Here is a 22911-nt window from a genome sequence, read left to right as displayed (position 1 = left end):
ACATTTTTTTACACAAAAATGCAGTTCTGGCTCAAAATTTTTCATTTTCAGAAGGTATGAAGGAGAAAAAGCACCCCAAAATCTGTGCCCCAATTTCTCCCGAGTACGGCAATGCCTCATGTGTGACCAAAAAGTGGCAGGACTCAGAAGGGAAGGAGTGATATTTGGATTTTGCAGCACAAATTCTGGTGGAATGTTGGTGGGTGCTATGTCGCATTAGCAAGACCCCCAAAGCACCAATACAGTGGAACCCCCCCACAAGTGACCCCATTTTGCAAACTACACCCCTCAGGGAATTCATCTAGGGGTATAGTGTACATTTCAAACCCCCAGGGGTTTCACCAATTTTTATACAACTGGGCAGTGAAAATGAAAAATTACATTTTTTTACACAAAAATGCAGTTCTGTCTCAATTTTTTTTATTTTCAGAAGGTATGAAGGAGAAAAAGCACCCCAAAATCTGTGCCCCAATTTCTCCCGAGTACGGCAATGCCTCACATGTGACCAAAAAATACCAGTTGGGTGCATGGCAGGACTCAGAAGGGAAGGAGTGATTTTTGGATTTTGCGGCTCAGATTCTGGTGGAATGAATGGTGGGTGCTATGTGGCATTAGCAAGACCCCCGAAGCACGGTGAAATTATGAACCTAATAATCCATAGATGTGTGGTATAATTTAAAACACTCCTTTATACATAGGCCGGGTTTGTCGGGGCAAGTGTCACACTGGAAAATAGTTTGCTTTCTTATTCCCTTTTTATAGCAAACTTTGCACCTTTTTTGTGTCCTGCCCTTTTTTCCAGTGGAGGGGATTTCATCAGGAAAATGCTGCCCTGGTACAATACGGGGGCCAGTACTAGAAGTACTGGGGCCCTCTGCCTGCTGGTTCCCAAATATTAGGCCCTTTATGACTTCCTCTTGAAAGTGCATAAATGTCCCCCTCTGGCCGGTAGAACGGAATAGCACGTAAGCGTTATACAGTGCCATCTGGATGATATACACGGCCAGCTTCTTGTACCAGATTTTTGTTTTCCGCAGGGCACTGTACGGCTTCAGTACCTGATCTGAAAGATCCACTCCACCCATGTACCTATTGTAATCCAGGATACAATTAGGTTTTGAGGTGTGGGTACTGGTACCTCGTACAGGGACGGAGGTGGTACTGTCTCCGTGAATTGTTGTCAGTATAAGGACATCCCTCTTGTCCTTATATTTGACCAACAACATATTTTCGGTGGATTGTGCCCTGCTTTCACCCCTTCTCATTACTTGGGCAATGTGCGTTTTTGGGAGGCCTCTTTGGTTCTTGCACACAGTACCGCAAGCTGCTGTACCTCTTGAACCAAGGGCCTTAAACAGGGGGATGCTAGTGTCAAAGTTATCCACATAGAGGTGATAACCTTTATCCAGGAAGGGGTGCACTAAATCCCAGACAATTTTTCCACTAACACCTACGAGGGAGGGGGGGGCATTCTGGCGGTTCAATTCTTGAATCCTTCCCTTCATATACCCTAAACCTGTGAGTGTACCCTGAGGTGCTTTCACACAGCTTATACATTTTTATGCCATACCTTGCCCTCTTACTGGGAAGGTACTGGCGGAATTTAACCCTTCCTTTAAAATGTATAAGGGACTCGTCTATGCAAATGAATTTATCTGGGATGTACATCTCTTCAAATTTGGCACTGAAATGATCAATGACCGGCCTGACTTTGAATAGCCGGTCAAAGGTGGGATCATCTCTGGGTGGGCACTGTGCATTATTGTTGTAATGCAAAAATTTAAGGATCGTCTCAAATCGAGCCCGGGGCATGGCCATACGGTAAAATGGGGTGCTGTCAGACCCCAAAACGTCATCATCTCTACTGCATCTACAGGGGTCCACCTAGCAAATGATGACGTGGGGTTTTGAGCAATAAACTGCTGGGCATATAAATTAGTTTGGTCCACCATTAAATTTATAAAATCATCAGAGAAAAATAATTTGAAAAAGTCAATTTCTCTGAGACCTGTGGAATCAAATTGGATTCCTGGCATGGCCAAAAACTCAGGAACCTGGGGCTCAAAATTGTCTGGTGGTGGGGTCCATACGAGATCAATTATTGGGGGGGGGGTCTCAGCTGCTCTACGGGGGCGTCTTTGAGGGGGTCCCTCATCACCAGAGGAGGAAGAGGAGCTTAAGACGAATCCTTCAAATTCCCCGCTTGCCTCACTGGCTGTGTCAGAGTCAAAGGCAAGCATGGCATATGCCTCCTCCGCTGAATACATTCTTCTGGATGACTGGGATGACATTTGGGATGACATTTGGGATGCCATTTTTATTTTTGTGTTACTGGTAGTGAAATGTTTCAACACGTGTATAATGTAGGGGGGGTACAAACTTTATTTCAACCCGGGGGGTATGTAGTGTGTAGTGTGTATGTAGTGCAGAAAAAAAAATACTTTATACAAAAAAAAAAATTGAAGAGGTTAAAAAAAAAAAAATTGAAGGGGTTAAAAAAAAAAAAAATTGAAGGGGTTAAAAAAAAAAAAAAAAAGTCCTGCGCCAAAAATTGAGCACAGATGTTGGTCAGTAACGTCCGTCACTGAACAGCGCTCAAAGGCAACAGGAATTTGATCAAAAAAAAAAAAAAATAGATCAACCCTGTGCCGAAAAAGCTGATCAGTGATGTACGTCACTGATCAGCGCACAGTGGCCACAGGACACCCACAAAATCACAGTGTGTGTAAAAAAATTTTTTAAAAAAGACCCCACAGCACCCACAAAAAAAAAAAGGTGATCAGTGATGCGACACTGATTACCAGTGAGGGGCAGCAGGTGCACAACCTTTAGTGCAACTGACAGTGCAACTGGCAGCAACTGACAGGTATATATAAAAAAAAAAACCTCTGCACCCCCAAAAAGTTGCTGATCACCTCAGATATAGTGATCAGCACAAAAGGCGGGGGCAGCAGACACAAAATTTAGCACTCTCTATCACTCTCTGTCACTATCTCTCTCTATCTCTCTATCTCTCACTATCTATCACTCTATGACACTGCAGCAGCAGCACTGACAGTTATATATATGAAAAATAACCCCTGCACCCCCAAAAAGTTGCTGGGGGTGCACAAAAGTGGGGCAGCAGACACAAAATATAGCAGTCTCTATCACTCTCTGTCACTATCTCTCTCTATCTCTCTATCTCTCTATCTCTCACTATCTATCACTCTATGACACTGCAGCAGCAGCACTGACAGGTACATATATATATATATATTAAAAAAAAACCTGCGCCCCCAAAAAGTTGCTGATCAGTTAATTTATACTGATCAGCACAAAAGGGGGGGCAGCAGTCAGTTATATAAAAAAAATATAGCACAATCTGTCACTATCTCTCTATCTCTCTCTATCTCTCTCTCTCTATCGCTCTCTATCTCTCTATCTATAACTATATCACACTGCAGCAGCACAAAATATAGCACTCTCTGACACTATCTCTCTCTATCTCTCTATCTCTCTCTATCTAATGCTATTACACTGCAGCAGCACAAGTTCACAACACAGGAAGTCACAAGTAGTAACAGGATCCAGGAAGCATCCAGCACACTACAAGCAGTGATGAAGCAGTGATCAGGTAAGTATTTTGCTCGGTTCAGGTCAGTATACTGCGGCAGCTAGGCACGGTGACCGCACTGCACGCAATTCCAGACCGGAATGGCGTCTGCAGTGCAGTCACCGTTAGTTTAAATCCCCCTCCTTGGCTGTGATTGGTCCGTCGGTCCGACGAACCAATCACGGCCTTTGGGGGCGGGCGGGGTGAGGTGGGGTGACACCAGTCTATAGACGCGGTGACAGTTACAAGCCATGACGTACATTTACGCCATGTGTCGGGAAGTACTTCCCGACCATGACGTAAATGTACGTCAAATGTCGGGAAGGGGTTAAACAGCATACGCTGTTACCATACCAATTAATTGTTTCTTTATATAACCAATCTTTCCTTTGATAAAATAGATACAGATTGCACAAACATAGTTTCCATTTAGTTCCTCTCACTTTGCTGACAGCTGGCCAGTAGTACTGCAATGTTATTTAACACCAGTATTGCTGAATAACTGAAAGTAAGCAGCAGAAGGAACTTTTAAACTGTCATTCCTGAGCTAAAGCATCTCTGTTAGAATTCCCATCTCACTATCCTCTGGCACACGATAGTGAGAACGTGGAAAATAAAGAGAATCTTGCCTGGAGCTCCCTTTATATATATTTTTTGAATACCAGAATAGTTATATGTCACAACCAATACTATGTGCCCTGTGAGAAATATGACAACAGTTTGTGTATATCTTGGAATATTAATTAAGTTGTTTACAGGATCTAATTTCTCATGATAATATAATTCACTGTGTTTAACGGTCAGTGTAAATCACTCCTAGGACTGATATCTTCTGCCAAATTAATGTGTACTCAATAGTAGGATAAGAGCTAAGCAGTTAATGAGAAGAGATCCTCCTTTTAATATTTTATGCTAATTGCCTTTATTGAAAGGGTTCATAATAATACTATCAGTGTGCGTTGAATGTATGTCAGTCTTGTTTTGTGGTAAATGTATTGTTGGAAATACCATACTAGTATTTCTTTTCTAGTTCCTACACCCAGTTCAGTCAATTACTGAAGGGATATTTTAGGACTCTTTTTTAAATCAACCAAATAAAAGTTAATTTTTAAATTGTATACATCCTTTCTCATCTATTTAGTGCCCCAACACAAGTCTTCGTTTTCTCTGTGTATCTTAATGTCTTCACTGACTTAGGGGAGCACCTCCAACCCACATATTTAATAAAGCAACTAATAGCTATCTATTTTGGGTATTGGAGCAAACGCTGCCAATAAAATCCTATCACGTAAAATATACTACAGGTACACCACCGATTTTCCGGCAACCTTTGGTCCGGAACCTCTTTTAATCCGGACAATTTTGATTTGTCCGGATTAAAGAAGTTTAGGGACCTCTTTTAATCCGGACAAAGCAAAATTGTAAATTGTCCAGATTAAAAGAGGTTTATGAACTCTTTTAATCCAGGAACACTTGCTGCGCATGGGCGTAACATGCAATAGGCGCAAGTGTCAGTGATTACAGCTTCCGTGGACACTGCAGGTGACACAGGAAGCATCATGGTGTCTGGGGTCAAAGCAAGTACCGCACATCGGCGGAACACACAGCATAAGCAAGTGCCACTGTGCACAGCTTCCAAGGATCCCGCAGGTGACACAACAGGCAGCAGTGGGGCTGATATGGCGTCCAAGGTCCCAGCAAGACTTTCATTCATACTGCACTTACTGTTAATGTTTGTTCAAAATATACCTGATACCTGTTTTGCTTATAAAGCACTTAGTACACTGTAAGAAACAGTTTTGCATACACTACTGTGTTTATTCATTCATTAATATTATGCTGTAGCATATATTTGACTATTTATTGCTTTAGAAATGTACTGAAGGTGCAAAATTAGTAAAAACTAGAAATCCTTCGATAATCCGGCAAAATCGATAATCCGGCATGGCACTGGAACCAATGATGCCGGAAAATCGGTGGTGTACCTGTACTTGGCATAAATCCAGTGTGAAATCCTCAAATCTATATAAACATATATGCCAGAGCAATATATTTCTGTAGCTGACAGCCTTATGCTATTCAAAGGAAGGCAACTAATGAAACAATATATTCCGCTATAGAGAGCCAGGTTTGGAATACAAATATTTTTCATATGTGAATCACAATCAGGATATGCCTGGGACTTTCATTTACACTGGCCAAGGTGAAGAAGGGCGGGAGGGAGAGAGTACTTCACATAAACTAATAAGCCATGCTTCAGTGACCAAACTTGTGCTGTGCCCAGAACTTATCGGTAAAGGATATGTTGTTTTCATGGACCGATGGTTCTCGAGTCCTATGCCTTTCCTTCAGCTGCAATGTCATGGTGTTGGAGCCTGTGGAACAGTTAACTTACAAAGGAAGGAAATGCCAAAGGAACTGCAGGCTGCTAAATTGAAGAAATTGATGCTACACATCAGGAATTTAAGCAGCAATCAAATGGGAAGACTATGTCACACAGGTGAAGAAGCCAGAGGCAGTTCTAGACTACAAGGCAAAAATGGTAGGAGTAGACAGATGAAACCAAAAAATAAAACCATATGAATGCCTCAGAAAGAGTGTCAGATGGTATAGGAAACTATTCTTTCATTTGATATAACTCTTGTGATTGCCCATATTATATATATGGGAAAAGTGGTGATGAAAACTGCAGTCTCCTACAATTTAGACATAAAGTCATTCATGGGATTTTACAAAAGTATACGATGAATAGGAAAGTGTTCATGGGAGGAAGACCCTCAAAAACTGACCCACCAGCTCGTCATACTGAAAGACACTTCCCAACCCATATACCAGCCACAGGAAAGAAGTAGTATCCCAGCAGATAGATGGGAATGTAAGCTGTGTGGGACATCCCATTACATCCAGAAGGCTGCTTTGTAAATGATCACACCAAAAGACAGTATTAGAATTTGTGTGTGTGATTTTGCTTATAGTCTGCCTTCATGGCAAAATATTCTGAAAACTACTTATTATATTCTTAAACAAATTATTGTAAGACTAGCTGACCCGCCCGGCGTTGCCCGGGAAAACCTTGGGGTTTTTTTATTTCCAAAATTGCTGAAAAATGTAATCTTACAGTATGCTGTGCCAAAGACCTAAGATTGTAATTTGTTGTAGATTTCACCATAATGTTAGAATGTGTTTGCATTGATACTCAATGATGGCAATGAATTCAGGTGTGGTGGTGTTGTTTGAAACACAACGATCCTGAGTTGATAACTTGTATGTGTTGATGAATTCTACACCCACTCCTGAGATTTAGCACCTATGACATAGCCTCCAACATCTGAGGGTCAGAAATCGGTACATAATCAGAAAGGGATGTGGCCACACCTCCATTTCTATACTTTCAATTGTACAGTTTCTGGGCGTTACTTACCACGCCATAATTAATAAAAAATTCAACGCTCCCTGCCACTCCCGCTCCCCTCACCAATCCAGCCTGCAGCAGTCTCTGAGGTCTGGAGATCTGTAAAGCACATGCACCGGTCATCTCTACCAGTTGGGCAGCCCCTGAGTGTGGGAGCATGTCCGCAGGCCTGGCCACATGACGTCATAACGCAACGCAGTCTACCCGCACAACACTGCAATGCACCACTGGGAATGGGGGCAATGGGCCAAATTCTTCCCTACACCCGCCGTGCCAATCCACCGATCCAGCCATCGCAATCATCAATGGGTGCATTGATAAGGTTTGGAGTGTAAGAAGTTGAAGAATAAGACTGAGATAAAGATTTTCCATGTTAAAGTGTACAATTTACTCAATAAATCATGAAAAGATATAAGTGTACATAGAAGTACAATCCAGAAATAAAAGTAGGATTAAAAAATAAGTTTTGATTCAAACTCATAATTGTTTGGATGGGGGTGGGTTGTGAAACAAATCTATAGGTGGAGGGGGATATGGATATTGTGGGCATAATTGGTGTTTGGTACACCTACAGGGGCTACTCATTTGATGGGATTTTCACTACAGTGTCATGGTCACAGTGTCACCATAAGGGGATTCCCAATTCGGGTCCAGGTGGTCTTTTAGGAACCCTTTACAATCCCGTAGGTCTCTTCTCCTTGAGCCTACGGTCTCCCTTAATAATAGTCAGTCACTGAGGGAGACCATAGGCTTTAGGAGAAGAGACCAACGGGATTGTAAAGGGGTCCCTAAAAGACCACCTGAACCCCAATTGGATTTCCCCCTACGGTGACACTGTAGTGAAAATTTCTCATCAACTGGGGACCCCCTGTAGGTGTACCAAACACCAATTATGCCCACAATAGCCATACCCCCCTCCACTTATAGATTTGTTTGGCAACCCACCCCATCCAAACAATTATCAGTTTGAATTAGAATTTATTTTTTAAACCTACTTTTATTTCTTGGTTGTACTTCTATGTACATATATTTTTTTCACAATTTATTGAGTAAATTGTACACTTTAACGTGGCAAATCTTCATCTCAGTATTATTCTTCAAATTCTTACACTCATAACATTCAAACGAATACATGCAGCGCTCATGCCCATCGACCAAACATTATCTACAGTATGAACCAAAAGAGTCTGGGACACCCTCAAGACAGAGCAGTGCCTAACATACAACTGACAGGGTGAGTGCAGTGTACCCATTTTGTATTGATCAAGGGGTGCATTGGCCAGGACAAAGATTTCTCAGTGCAACTGGCTGGGGAGCGCAGTGACAGGCTGGAGGACTGGCGAGACGGATATGCGGAAAAAAGAAAAAACGGTACATTAGGTACAGTTTTTATTTGCTGGTACAGACTGTTAAATAAACGTCAATTTTTTATGTGTTCTGTGTGTTGTACTGTTTTTGTGTGTGTGATGTAGTGTATGTGGTTGTGTGTGTTGCATGTTTCTGTCCAATGCGTAAGTGTGTGAGGTGTGCTATGTATATACAGTATGTGTATGTTGTGTCTTTGTGCATATGTGCAATGTTTAAGTGTGTGTTTTGTGTATGTTGTACTGTTTTTTGGGTGTGTATGGTGAATGTGGGTGTGTGTTGTGTTGTTAGAGGTATGTTATGTGTGTGTGTGTGCTGTGTGTATCTGCCCTATGTGTAAGTGCGTAAGGTGTGCTACGTATAAATGTGTGTGCCGTGTGTATCTGTGCAATGTTTAAGTGTGTGTGATCTGTGTATTGTACTGTTTTTGGCTGTGTGTTGTAGTGAATGTGGGTGTGTGTTGTACTGTGAGTGGTGTGTTATGTGTGTGTGTGTGTTGTGTGTATCTGCCGAATGTGTAAGTGTGTGAGGTGCGCTACGTATACATGTGTGTGTAGTGTAGTGTGCTGTGCCTATCCTGGCAATGTTTGTGTGTGTTTCTGTATCTGCACAATGTTTAAGTGTGTGTGTGTTTGTTGTACTGTTTTTGGGTGTGTGTTGTAGTGTATATGGGTTTGTGATGTACTGCATGTGGTGTGTTTTGTGTGTGTTTTGTTGTGTGTATCTGTCCAATGTGTAAGTGTGTGAAGCTCGCTACGTATATATGTGTGTGTTGTGTACTATGTGTGCGTATGTGGTGTACTTTGTGTGTGTGCACGTGTACAATGTGTACATTTGTGTGTGATGTGTGGTCTATGTATATCCTCATTTATTCCTAATTGTTTAAAGTCTCCACCATAGTGTTAGAATGTGTCATTCATACTCAATGACAGCAATGAAATCAGGTGTGGAGTTGTTCCTTCGCAACGGTTTCCCAGATCGTCGATCCTTTTCCCAGATCATCAATTAAGGCAAATTAAAACTTGTTTTTTTTTTTAAATTTCTAAGTGAAATTTCCCAAAAACGGCTTCGAGGTGCACACCACCGGGTACAGAGGTATCTTGTTGCAGAATTTGGTGGCTCTGAGTGCCACGGTGTGTCCGCAATGCAACGGACACGCACACACACACGCACGCACACACACACGCACGCACGCACACAGACTCTTCAACTTATTATATAGATGAATTTTCATGATCAACTCATTATTTAAAAACCCGCCCTGGGAGAGGTGACATGGTAATAAAAACCCGCCCTGGGAGAGGTGACATGGTAATAAAAACCCGCCCTGGGAGAGGTGACATGGTAATAAAAACCCGCCACTGAAGGGGTTATCAGAGCCTTTATTCAGATGACTTTATATTGGTGTAATTCAGGTTATATCTCCATGGGCACATAAGAGTTTATGTTATAATGGCACAGTACAGTAACTAAGTGCTAATTATTATGGGACACTGCCCCGCTCTATTCATCCATCAGCACTTACTCCATATGCATGTCACAGCTGATTGCTGATTCTCAGCGTGTCTGTGCTGGTGTTCCTGCAGACACAAAGTGCTAAGTGTGTCTCACCTGACTCTATTAATGTTCTCAATGGGTCTGCACCAGCGTTTATACAGGTACTGAGTACTAGATGCAATACAATAATAATACAAAACTAATACAACAACAATTGAATTTCTCTCTCAGGTGACCAGCCCTGAAAGCGGCCCCCCACAGACATTTGTATCATCCCCATTGCAGGGATACAAGGGAACATGAGGAACACGTGATACATTCAGGTCCTCAGAGCATTGTAAATGACTTCTGTCCATTGTGACTCCTCTGATGTGTAGCTAGATGATGCTTATTTGTATAACACTTGCTGCATTCTGAGCAACTAAATGGTTTCTCTCCTGTGTGACTCCTCTGATGTATAACAAGATGTGGCTTCTGGATAAAACACTTGCTACATTCAGAGCACTTAAATGGTTTTTCTCCCGTGTGACTCCTCTGATGTCTAACAAGATGTGACTTTACTGTAAAACACTTGGTACATTCAGAACATGTAAACGGTCTCTCTCCTGTGTGACTCCTCTGATTGATGAGAAGCTGTGATTTACATGTAAAGCATTTGTCACACTCAGAGCACAGATGTAAACTCTCTCCAGTGTTAGTCCTCTGATGGATGAGAAGCTGTGATTTATATGTAAAGCGTTTGTCACACTCAGAGCACAGATATGGTTTCTCTCCTGTGTGACTCCTCTGATGGATGAGAAGATGTGATTTATATGTAAAGCGTTTGTCACACTCAGAGCACAGATGTGGTCTCTCTCCTGTCAGACTCATCATGTATTAGATGAGAAACAAATTAGCTGCAGAAGGTTTCTCCTATGTATAAAATGAAAGTAGCTTTAGTGAGCCCCCCAGATTCGCAGGAAGAAATGGTGTAGGTGGATTGATCTGACTGTTGTGTTGATTTCCAAGGCGTCTTCCAAATGAAAATCCTGTTACTTATTTGTCCTGCAAGAAAAAAATATATATTTTAAAAGCTATACTATTGTAATTTTACTATCACTGTAATAGGGTTACTTTATATATAAAACATTATGTATTTTTATATTTCATTTTAAATATGTCCATGTCATTTACAATTTTTATATATTTTTTAGCATAATCTGTTTATTGAAAAATGTTGGGTCGGAGTCAAGTAATGGGGAAATCTCATGAGAGGGATGCAGCAGCAGCAGGAGACTGGGAGTTCCGATCAGCGGCAGGCACCAATCGTATGCCAAATGAGCTTTTGAGTTGGTTTCGGGATGTCTGGTATGCTTTGAGGTAGTAAGAAAAACAAGAGGAAAACCGGGACATCTATCTCCCTTATGCGCAATATAAAGCTTTCCAGAGACAAGTTATTCTGGAACATTCCCAGGAAATATGGAGCAGAATGCCTCTCAATCCGCAAACTCTCCAGCAAGAGTTGGATGCATTTGGGAAAATGCGAGATATCCTCACAGGGGTCATGTACCAACGGACATATAATCTGAAAGTATTTTCTCTATATCAAATTGCGGAGGATGCTGAGACTAAATTCTGTTTTAGTTGATCCCATGTATCAGGGTCAAGTTGGACCCCTAGGTCTGTCTCCCAAGCCAATTTGTGTGAAATGCAGGTAGGGTCACCATGTTTGAGCAAAATGTGCTAAAGACCTTTAGAGGAGGAACGGTTGTAACAAAGAGATTCCAGTGTAGTCCAGTTCTAGGCGTGGATTTGTGTAAGTAATTAAAGGACGTGTGAAAGCTGCGGAGCTGTAAGAATTGGTAAAAGCAGTTAGTGGGAATATTGTACTTTGTCTGTAGGTCAGCAAAGTATAGGAATAAATATGAGTGAGCTATATCGGTAATAAACAAAAAAATCAGTGTTAACCCAATAATTGAAAAAACATCTATCCTTTCCATCGGGAAAAGCAGGGTTATCCCAAAGTGGGAATAAGGCCGGCAGAGAGGACAGCAATGCATGAGACTTGGCTAATCAGTCACATAGGGCCAGAGTGAATGAGATAATTGGTGAGCTATGTGTATTTGTAGGCTGCAAATTATGTGGGAGTCAAAGTAATGTAGATACAGAATGAAGGAGAAGTAATTCTGATTCCAACTGTACCCATCTACATGAAGACTACATCCTACATCTACATCCAAGTCCCCCCTCCTTAGCACTATTGTATAAAATTTTCAGACGCACCCACGGCCTTCTTCCTGACCAAAGAAATTGTAAGATTGTCTTCTGTAAGTTCTGAAAAGAGTGTGCGGGTAACATTATTAGGAGAGCCTGAAAAAGAAAATTTAGACGGAGCAACACATTAATTTTTATAGCATTTGCTCTACCTGTCCATGAAATGAATTGTCCCAATCATCTAATAATATCTGTGGAGATTTAATTAATCAATCTAGGGTAGTTAGTGAGATATTTCATCTGGGTCTTTTATTTTCCAATCAATTGGAAGGTAGATGAAAGGGTGCTTTTCAGTGGAGGAGTGAGGTGGCCCCTTGTCCCACTATGATACCCCCCTCCGCAACATGGTGGTCCTATCTGGAATGGATGGCACCTAATAGTGTTGCGGATAACCGTGTCCTTGAGTCAGCGGCCATTTTCAGTTACTCAGATGTCCTGTTGCTCATCTTCTCTAGTGTTTCCTTTACTTTTTATTTCACTACTCCCCCTCCCATTTAAGCATTGTTTTACATTATAGTTAATCACTGGTCTCTTTAGCTCTATTTTCCACTGATATACACCATGACTTTAAATATAATGTCGTTAAATGTAGACGGTCTGAACTCGCCACGTATGTGCACCATGGCAATACAATTCATAAAAAGCAGAAGATAGACATATTATTATTGCAAGAATCGCACTTAAAAACCCCACACCCCTCAGTGGCCTCCCACATATTTCCCCATGCCTTTTATTCATCTTCTACAAAAAAAAAGGCACTGCTATATTATTGCACAACTCATTGGCTTGTATATTAGAACCCTCCTATTTGGACCCAAAGGGTCGTTTTAATATTTTGATTCTTTATTTAAGGCATTCACTTCTGACTATCGCATCAATATATGCTCTGAATATGGAGCAGAGTGCCTTTCATAAAGACTTCTAGTTAAGGGAAGAGTTGTTATCAGAGTTGTTATCGGAAGAGTTGTTATCGGAGGTGATTTATTTTTTAGAGGTCATCTATTAGATGCCTTGAAAAAGACTAATAACTAGTTGAAACGCGTTGGGTGCTATTTTATATTTTATTTTCCAGGAGTGGGTCACCCACCACAGTCCACGGACCTGCTATTGGTGAGCAATCCCCAGGTTTTTCTATCATCTGATTGCAGAATCTTTGTACAGTGGTATGTCATCCATGTGACTCCCTGGTAATGTGTTTATCCATACTAATTTTTAATAAACAGTGTTTTTATGGAACAATAAACAGTTTTTTAGTGAGGTACAATCTGGCTTTATTGTCTCATATGGACACAAAAGAAACCATTATAGGAGGAGACCGGGCCTAGTACAAGTAAGCATACATATGAGATGATTTCCTGAGTACATAAAAAAGGAGAACATTTGTGTGAAAGAAACCTTTATAAGTTTCCCGATATCCTGTGGGATGTAAGCTGAGTGTGAGCATCAATCAATGTCTCTAGTCTCACGGAGGTGATACCATACATATAGAAAAGAATACACCATTCCCTATAAACTCTGAGCTAAGAAGGACCTGTATTTACAAGAAAAAAACTGTGTATAAGGACTTCTACACTATGTATATGTTTTCTTTGTTTATATATGAAGAATATAAAATAAAAGAAGGTGAGGATGAGATCACTTCTATCTACCTCTAAAAAGTTGGTTTAAGGTAATTTTGCCAAATTGTATTAATGTGTTACTTGAGAGCAATTAAGAATCAAGCTTATGGATCAGACCGGTCTCAATGCTGAGAGTATTATATAGTGACCCACATCTCACCTATTATTTATTTACTAATTGTGTGGTAAATTATGTATAAGGTTAAATCATTGGTCACTTTTGTAAAACAAAACCATCGTACAGCATAATCCAATTAGTAGTTTGATGCTCATAGATAAAAATGCATCTTCATATGGTTATTCAAGAAGGAATTCCTTCATTACTACAATAATGAGAGAGAATACTTTACTGCTGCTACATTACTGGCTTATACAAAGGTTGAAATTTAATAGGATGAGACATTTAGTGAGAGATTTTGTAAGAAATCTTCAGGTTTTTTAAAGCGGCAATCATTAACACAGTAAAATCAAACTGCTTTAGCAGTGTAAATGATTGCCGCTGGAGATTTCTTACCAAACCTCTCACTTTCTGAATCTCTCATGCTATTAAACTTCCCCCAATGTCACTGACAAACTAGAAATTCATATTAATATGTTTACACATTTATTTTGAACTCACAGTAATTTTTATACTTCTTCAAGTATATCTTACCATACAGTGTTCCACATGATAATGTAAAATTATGTAATATACTGTAATATCTAGATATTTGTAAAAGTTTTTTGCAGTGCGTTATTTATCAATAGATATCACAAATATAGACTAATCATTGATAAAAAGACAATATCTGTACAATAATATCTACAAAGGTTTGTTCATGTATCAGTATTTTCTTATTTATAATATAATTACCTTACTCTGTAGATCCTTCCTCTGTCTCTCTCTTACTCCTCCGTCCTCCCAGCTCTCCAACTGTAACTGATCCAGCAGCTCCTCCATCAGCTCCCAGTGGCCTGATACAGCTTATTTATAGTCACTCCTCCCCATCTCTCCCCAGTAGTTCCCAGGGTGCCCTGCAGGAATTCTTACACTGAGAGGTGACATGTAAATTAGGTTAACATAACATTAGTATACAGTCATTAACCACAGCAGCTCCTCCTGCCCAGCTCCTTGTCTTGTAAATGAGGTGTAAATATTCCTAAAGTCACTTACTACAATGGGAAATGCTAATTACACCCTGGCAGGGTAACACCTTGTATTGTAATTAGATCACAGCAGCCTCTGGCCTCCTGTTATATTACCAATGGAAGCTTTTGTTTAGGAGTCACCTATTGTCCAGGCAGAGAGTCAGCACTGAGATGTTCTACATATCAGCAGGAACTCTACAATGATTCACTACTAATAATAACAAACATGCATACATATAATTTATGTATATCTATATATCTATATACAAGATATTACTGAACTCACCATGTCTAGGTTGGCCACTTCTTAAACCCTGATGCTGGACCAGTACATATATATGGCAGATTAATGGATTACTTAGAATTTATTATTTTAAATAATTATTTTCTGTCTGATGCATACTTTTTATTACAAGTACATGTGACCGCCATGGGCATAACAGTTTGCCCTAAGATTTGAACATTTGCTTAAGGGACTTTTTGAGAACCAGTACATTTAAGGGAGTAATTTAACATACTAACTATGACCAATAAAAGGAGGAATAAGGTAATAAACTGCTTAACTAGTTAAGCTGTCATTAATAAAATTGGTTAGCAAATATCTCAAAAGCAAAAAGAAAAAGGGTTCCTATTTTGGGGCACTCACTAGATTAATCTATATGTGTAAGACTCATTTTGTATGGAATAATTACAGACAAACATACTTTTTTTTATAAAATGTAACTTTTATTAGTACATATGCTAAAATTGCTAAAAGCCAGCAAAATATATGGTAGAATGTGAAAAGTGTATAAAATAATTAAGAGATTAAAACATTTTTGCACTCTTTTTTTTGTTCTATGAGAATCTACTATGTCTTAAAGATTCTTATAATTAATGGGACTCTAAAAAATAATTATCTGTGGCTTGTTTAATGGTGCTGATTATATAGTTTACCATTATATCAAAGGAAGGTAAGTAGCTTTTGGGCAATCCCATACAGTTTCAATCATCCCATACTTGTTAATCAATCCATAAGAAATCTTTGCATGCTCAAGTACAGGGAAGCCGGGGCTAGTCTTGGGGCATGACCTCAGAGCAGATGTTGTAGGGTGGAAGTCTGGAGCAATGGGGTGTGCTAAGAAGGAGGTGGAATAGATATCCCCTATGACCCAAGGCGTGTGACGTCTGTTCCGGTGTCCTCTCTGCACCCTCCCAGTCCCGCACGTGGTGCACAGCTTGTCAGTGTGCAGAAACTCTGGACACAGGACACTGATGCTGGGCAACAGGAAGTGCACTGCAGGCGCTCGGTCCCCTGATGAACCCCCACGATCCTAGAGGACAGAGGTACCCCTTGCCGGTCCACCACAATAAATATGGATTTCATCCACAGGGCATCCCCTGCCTTCAAATAAGTTGAACCTTATATCTTGGTGAACTGGGATGGTGGGGTGGCCACTCTTGGTGGGTAAAAGGGCTTCCCTGCCTGGTGTAACTGGGGGCTGTCATTGCGGGATCCCTGCTCCCTCACTGGCCTTGATGGAGGCGCCCTCCTGACCTTCCTCTGGAAATTGGACAAGAGACAGTCTAGAATCCTTTTTGAGCTGCACATATTACCCACCCTCATTCAATGTTCCCTCTAATTTTACGAAGGCTGTGTGCGGCAAAAATTTTTTGCTGTGCAACTTTGGCAAAAAAATTTATTTTTGTTTATCACTTCTATATATAACTGGAAAATGACCTTGTATTTTGTCTATTGGTAAAATTCTAGTCTGCGCCTTAGCTGCCTATATTCTTTCAAAACAAAAGGAGACCACCTAGTCTCCCTACAATGGACAATGTATGGGAAAGAGTGTTTTGAAATAAGAATAAGGGCGCTTGTGTGCTGGAACAAAAAAACAAGAAAAGAGAGACAAATACACCCCTGTGACTTCCAGTGAGTCCTGTTGTAATTCTCCGTTGTGCTTTTCTTATTGAGGAATATGAAACAACAAAAGAAAAGAGAGAGGGTCGTTCCCCTCGTGTAACCCTGTTTTTTGGGGTTTCAATCACTCTATTCTGTAGTATGAACAGTTTTATGATGTTATTTACTTCAGATCAATCGGGGGGCCTCCCCCTTAAAGTCACACTCACACAATGGCCCTTATTCTGGTTGGTACGGTAATATCCGCGTGCGTTCGTGCCGCAGATGTTTTGTGTCTGCGCATGTGCAGAGGCGTCTCTGCGCATGTGCGATCGGGGTGTACGGCCAAATCCCGCATGAATTGTTTACACTCCGAACAGGGGGTGGAGAGGGGCGTGAAGGGCTATTTGGGCCCATTACCAAATGCATACTCCCCGCGTTTCATGGGCGTTCCAATGCAAACGCTGGGCGTGCGTATGGTAATGCAGTTGTGACGCACGTGTAGGGGGCGGACATATGACATCGCCAGATGTCAGCTGCCCGGCCAGATCCCTGCTTTTGCATGGAAAAATGTCAGTGTGGTCTGAGGTTGCGGGAGCTGGTGGACCACTCGGTCCTGCATTCGATGGTCTGCGACCATCGAATGATGGGGGAGGTTCCCTGAGATGGAGGAGGCGTATTCCATGAAAAATACACATGCGGTTCGTTCGGCCAGCTTCTTACCGCGTACGGACGGAGTTGGCGATCCGTATGGAAGGCGGGGTTTGGCACGCAAGGTTATTGCCGCATATTCGGATCCGGCCACACCGATCAGAATAAGGCCCAATGTGCAGATCAATTCGCCTTACAAATGATACTTCCATGGTCATTAAACTGCAATCCAATGATAAAAGATGGGGTGCTCCCCCTAAACCATATACTCACAAAGTTGTAGATTTCAAGGCGCATAGAGCAGGTTCTTTCATCCGTGGTTTTATCTCTCCCAAACCAAGAATAAATTCTGGATCCTTGTGTATATAAACAAGTATCCTTTATTGTAAAATACACATTAAAAATCACATGGGGCTATTGGGCTGTATGGAACCGGTTAGGGCTGGACGGAATGAAGTTAAAGACAATTTTTTTAAATTAGAGAATTTATCACATGTAATACCCCAAATGTAGTGTATGCTATTAAATGTTCATGTGATAAGGTCTATATCGGACGGACCTCCAGGCCACTGAAAACCCGCATCGGAGAGCATTTGAGGAACATTAGGAAGGGGGTGGAGTCACAGTCCCTGTCCTCTCATTTAAAAAAAAACACCACAAGTGCTCCACCAATGAAATCATGTGCTTCTGGGGGATAAAACTGGCGAAAACTACTGAAAGAAACAAAAATCTGCCTAAAATACTAGCCCAAGCAGAAATGAAACTCATCTATAATTGCAACACATTGGCCCCTGGGGACTGAACAAGGATTTTGAATTAAAGTGGTTCCTTTAGTTAGATGAATTTCTCATGGCCCCTCCAGATTTTAAACCCTCCTTTTAAAACCCCACTCTCTTAAAAAAAGTCATCTTTTTAATCCATTGTATTTTATAAAAATATAATTTTTATTCAGAATAATCAGTTTTAACATTTTTAAATTTCTATAATTATTTTTAGTGAAATATGTTGCCAAAATATATGCTGCTAAATATCTGTGCTGCTATACACTGCTGCTAAAGAGAAACTGATGCTGCTAAATTTAATTCCAATGCTCTAATAGGTCCTTAGAATGGAAGGAACTTCTCTTGCTTAATGAGAAAGAATACCATATATGGGACACAGGAAAACAAAGAGAAGCGGGACACGTGACTACATGTGTAACGCATAGAAAAAGCGAATCATGTGACCGGAAACAGAGAAAGAAAGCCGCTGGAACGCAAATAAACTATACCAGGAAGCCAGGCGGTAGACAGGTGTCACCGCCGGAGAGCCAATCCTGGAAGTGACGTGACACTGGTATGCCGCGACCGGAAATTGCGAGGTCTGTGGGACCATGTCGTTTACAGGAAGTGACGCGGCAACGGGAGAGCCACTGCCGTGTCACAGGAAGTTATGCGGTGGTGGGGGAGCGACTGCCGCAAACAGACAGGAACCTGCATGGGAAATAACTTGCCATGGATTCACTATGGTGAGATTTATTTTATGCATCAGTACAATTAAGACTAGATGATCCACACATGGGACTGCAATTAAGACACTATATATATATCCGGAAAGCAGAGGGAACAGGTACACCTTGAAAAAGAACCACTGAGGTTCGAAACGCGTCGGTAGAGTTCCCTTTGCATATACCTGTGGAGGCAAACAGCTGGTGGAGCGGAAAGGACGTGGACTGGAAGTGGACAAGGAACAGGGGCCACGGTAAAACTTGTTCCACATACCTTAACATCATTCCGTCCAGCCCTAACTGGTTCCATACAGCCCAATAGCCCTATGTGATTTTAAATGTGTATTTTACAATAAAGGATACTTGTTTATAAACACAAGGATCCAGAATTTATTCTTGGTTTGGGAGAGATAAATCCACGAGAGAAAGAACCTGCTCTATGCGGCTTGAAATCTACTACTTTGTGAGTATATGGTTTAGGGGGAGAACCCCATCTTTTATCATTGGATTGCAGTTTGATGACCCTGGGAGTATCATTTGTAAGGCGTATTGATCTGCACATTGTGTGAGTGTGACTGTAAGGGGGAGGTACCCCGATTGATCTGAAGTGAATAACATCATAAAACTGTTCATACTACAGAATAGAGTGATTGAAACCCCCCCAAAAAAAACAGGGTTACACAAGGGGAACGACCCTCTCTCCTTTCTTTTGTCGTTTCATATTCCTCAATAAGAAAAGCACAATGGAGAATTACAACAGGACTCACTGGAAGTCACAGGGGAGTACTTGTCTCTCTTTTCTTGTTTTTTTTGTTCCAGCACACAAGCGCCCTTATTCTTATTTCAAAACACTCTTTCCCATAAACTGGAAAATGATGTTCAGCATTTGTGTTAACTTTTCTTCAAAATGATATTAAACATTCAAAACACAGCACATGATGTAGTTAAAGCATGAAACATACATTGATTTAGTCCACAACTGCAAAAATGGGACCACTGCTGCTTTATGTGCTCTGTTGTAATGTCTGTCCACATGCTCAGTGAGTTGTGTGCGCGCACACACATGCACAGTTTAGAGGGAACACTGCCCTCATTGCTAAGGCAGCACTGCTGAATACAGGATGACCTTGCAGTTATACAGAAGACCCATACGATTGAGGCACAGGAAACCGCACCCACTCTGGCGCATGTGGCAAGCGATGGGGTGTGAGTCTCCCATTGGAAGCAAGTGGAAACATACCAAGTGAATAAATCCTATAAAGCAGAAGTACCAGCTGAGATACTAATAAGCAGTGGAAGTCGTGAGAACCCTAAAGACTGTAAAAAGAGTTTTTTTACCCTCTGTATCATAGAATCGTAAAAAGGTGCCTTGAAAGCCCATTTGAGCAAATTGCATGAAGCAGGAGGTGTGGACAAATAAGTTGGGGGACACATGTAGCCCCCCACAAAGGGGGCAAAGAATAATAAAAGCTCTGTGTGTAACCAGGTGATACTTGATCCAGTAAGTCATTGGGTAAGAGCCATACGATGGGGAAAACAGGACAGGCTGCAGCTGCTGCCAAGCTGGAAAGGTTTGCGAGAAGCAATAATCCCCAGACTAGGAATAAAGAAAAAGAAACACGATATTCACTGTCCCCAAATACCTCAGTATTATCAAAGTCTGCATTGGCAGATCCTCTAACAGAAACAATGACGCAAAAACTACTGGACGCAATTAAAGGTAGTGAAGCCCAAATAGGTCTGTTGCTACAAGATGTACAAAAAGTTCAAGAGAGGGTAGAAGAGACTGAGCAAAGAATATCAAATATGGAAGAGAGGCAGTCCCCGATTGAGGCACAAGTAAAATAACTAAAAAGTGCAGTGGTAGGGCTGCAGAACCAGTTGTCAGAAATGGAAGGGCTGGAATGCGGCAATAATATTAGAATTGTGGGGGTCCCAGAAAAAAAGAGGGAGCTGCCCCTGAACAGTGGCTAGAAAACTGGATAATCACCAAATTTGGCAGGGAGGCAATGTTTCCAATGTTTTGTGTAGAGAGAGCACACCAGGTGCCCTTCAGACCACTACCACCAGAGGCCCCTGCAAGGACAATTATTGCAAAGATCCTGAACTATATGGACAGGGACTGTATATTACTGATGGCCAGAGGCAAGAGCCAGCTGGAGAAAAATGGATCAAACATCATGTTGTTTCCCGATTATGCAAGAGAGGTGCAGAGAGAAAGGTTGAAATTTGTAAATGTCAAGAAAAGACTGAGGGAGTACGATATACAGTACTCAATGATATATCCTGCAAAGATGAGAATAATTGTAGAGGGAGAAACCAAGTTCTTTACAGCTCCAGAAGAAATAGCCAAATCGCTGGATGGCAGTAGAAAGTAGCGGAGGGGGGGCCCTCTGGGCATGGAAACAGATAATATATATATGAATGTGATACCCAATTGATCTACAGTTCATTATTCAGCACTCCATGTTTCTTTCTTTTCATCTTTAACACATAGTAGATTCCCATAGAACAAAAACACACAGGCCACTGTACCCCAACCTAGAATTGGTGAGTTCAGTGATCTCTTATATGTAGATAGGTAGATGGATAGATAGACATAAAATGTATGTATGTATGTATGTATGTATGTATGTTATTATTAGCAGGGAATCATTGTAGAATTCCTGCTGATAAGTAGAACATTTTTCTGCGGACTCTCTGCCTGGACAATAGGTGACTCCTAAATTAAAGCTCCTATTGGTGACATAACAGGAGGCTGGAGGCTGCTGTGATCGAATTAGAATACAAGGTCAGGTGTTACCCTGCCAGGGTGTAATTAGCATTTACTATTGTGTTGCACAATGTATTGAGGAAAGTATTTGTGTAATCCGGCTGGACAACAAGACGTTTTTTATCTCTTTGTCTTTTCTCACATTGAGTAGCTAGGAGTGGGTGTTACTCGGAAGAAAATGATATGAAAATAGGAATTAGTGATACAGTTTCAATTCATGTAAAAAAAAATTTCAAGTGGATGGGTTCTTATACAGAATTAATCTAAGGGTTGCTTTAACTGCCTACCTCGCTCACCTCTATGAGAGAGATGAGGAAACACATAAAGGTTTCTTTTATGTTATTAAAGTGGAGTGCATGCCTTGATAAAGGACCGGTAGGACCGAAATGTGTTGGTGGTACTAGGAAGTGTGAGCAGCCTTCCTCCTTGTCACACTGGTTGTATGTATAATGACTTTTAAATGTATATTGTTGTGTCAGTTTTGTACATTTTGTATATATTTTTTTTTTTTTATATATATATTTTTAATAATATTCTGGTCTTGATCTGTTCCTGAGACTTTGCATCTGTTGGAAATTTATATTTAGATGCGAGTACCCAATTGGGGGGTGTCTCCATCTCAGATTGCTATGCATGAATTCTGAAATATATGAATGTTTTACTACATAAATATGGGACCCAGAGCCACAACAAAGGGGATAATTTTAAGCCAACCTTGATTACTATGTGAATTGGGATCACCCAAAATGGCAGACGCTCCAATCAAAGCCCGCTTAGAATTTAGCAGAATATATGCATGTCTTTGCCCGGAAGTTGCGGTCCACATATCGGTAGTAGTGCGGCACATAGGGTGAAAGTGATGAGTGTGAACATCTGGTGAAAGTGATGGTGATGTGCAGCATTATGATCAGCTGTGGGACCAGGGATACTAGAAAGAATAACATGGAGACCCAGAAATTGGTGCAATGCGAGATCTGTGATTTTGAACATGCATTGCACTCTCAGTGTGAAGCAAAGGGAAGTCACATAAAATGACTATGTTTAACCAATATCGGCCATCCCACAGTGATTACTGCACATAATTTTGATGATATTTCCGGCTAGATAATGTCTATTACAGTACCTTAGATTAGTATTAGGCATTTATGTTCGGGGTGATATGTGCCTTTTGTGGGTCATCTTCCTCTGCTGCAGACTGTTAACCAGGCTGGCACATATCTCGTCATCCTGATGATGAGATTAAATCTCGA

The 22911-nt window shown here is 41.1% G+C and overlaps 1 protein-coding gene across 1 annotated transcript in view; it reads right to left on the bottom strand.

Moving 5' to 3' along the window:
- LOC146073310 (uncharacterized) overlaps positions 1-22911 on the bottom strand; it is an 85721-nt gene that overhangs the window by 40948 nt on the left and 21862 nt on the right. Inside the window, exon 4 of the mRNA XM_083180487.1 lies at positions 10216-10719. Coding sequence (XP_083036613.1) covers positions 10216-10719 — 504 coding nt within the window. The remainder of the gene's footprint in view (positions 1-10215; positions 10720-22911) is intronic.

Source organism: Crinia signifera, chromosome 4, assembly GCF_055691185.1.
Source record: "Crinia signifera chromosome 4, ASM5569118v1, whole genome shotgun sequence".
Classification (NCBI taxonomy): domain Eukaryota; kingdom Metazoa; phylum Chordata; class Amphibia; order Anura; family Myobatrachidae; genus Crinia; species Crinia signifera.
Note: the sequence above shows the minus strand (reverse complement) of the source record. Positions and strands in the feature narration are given on the sequence as shown.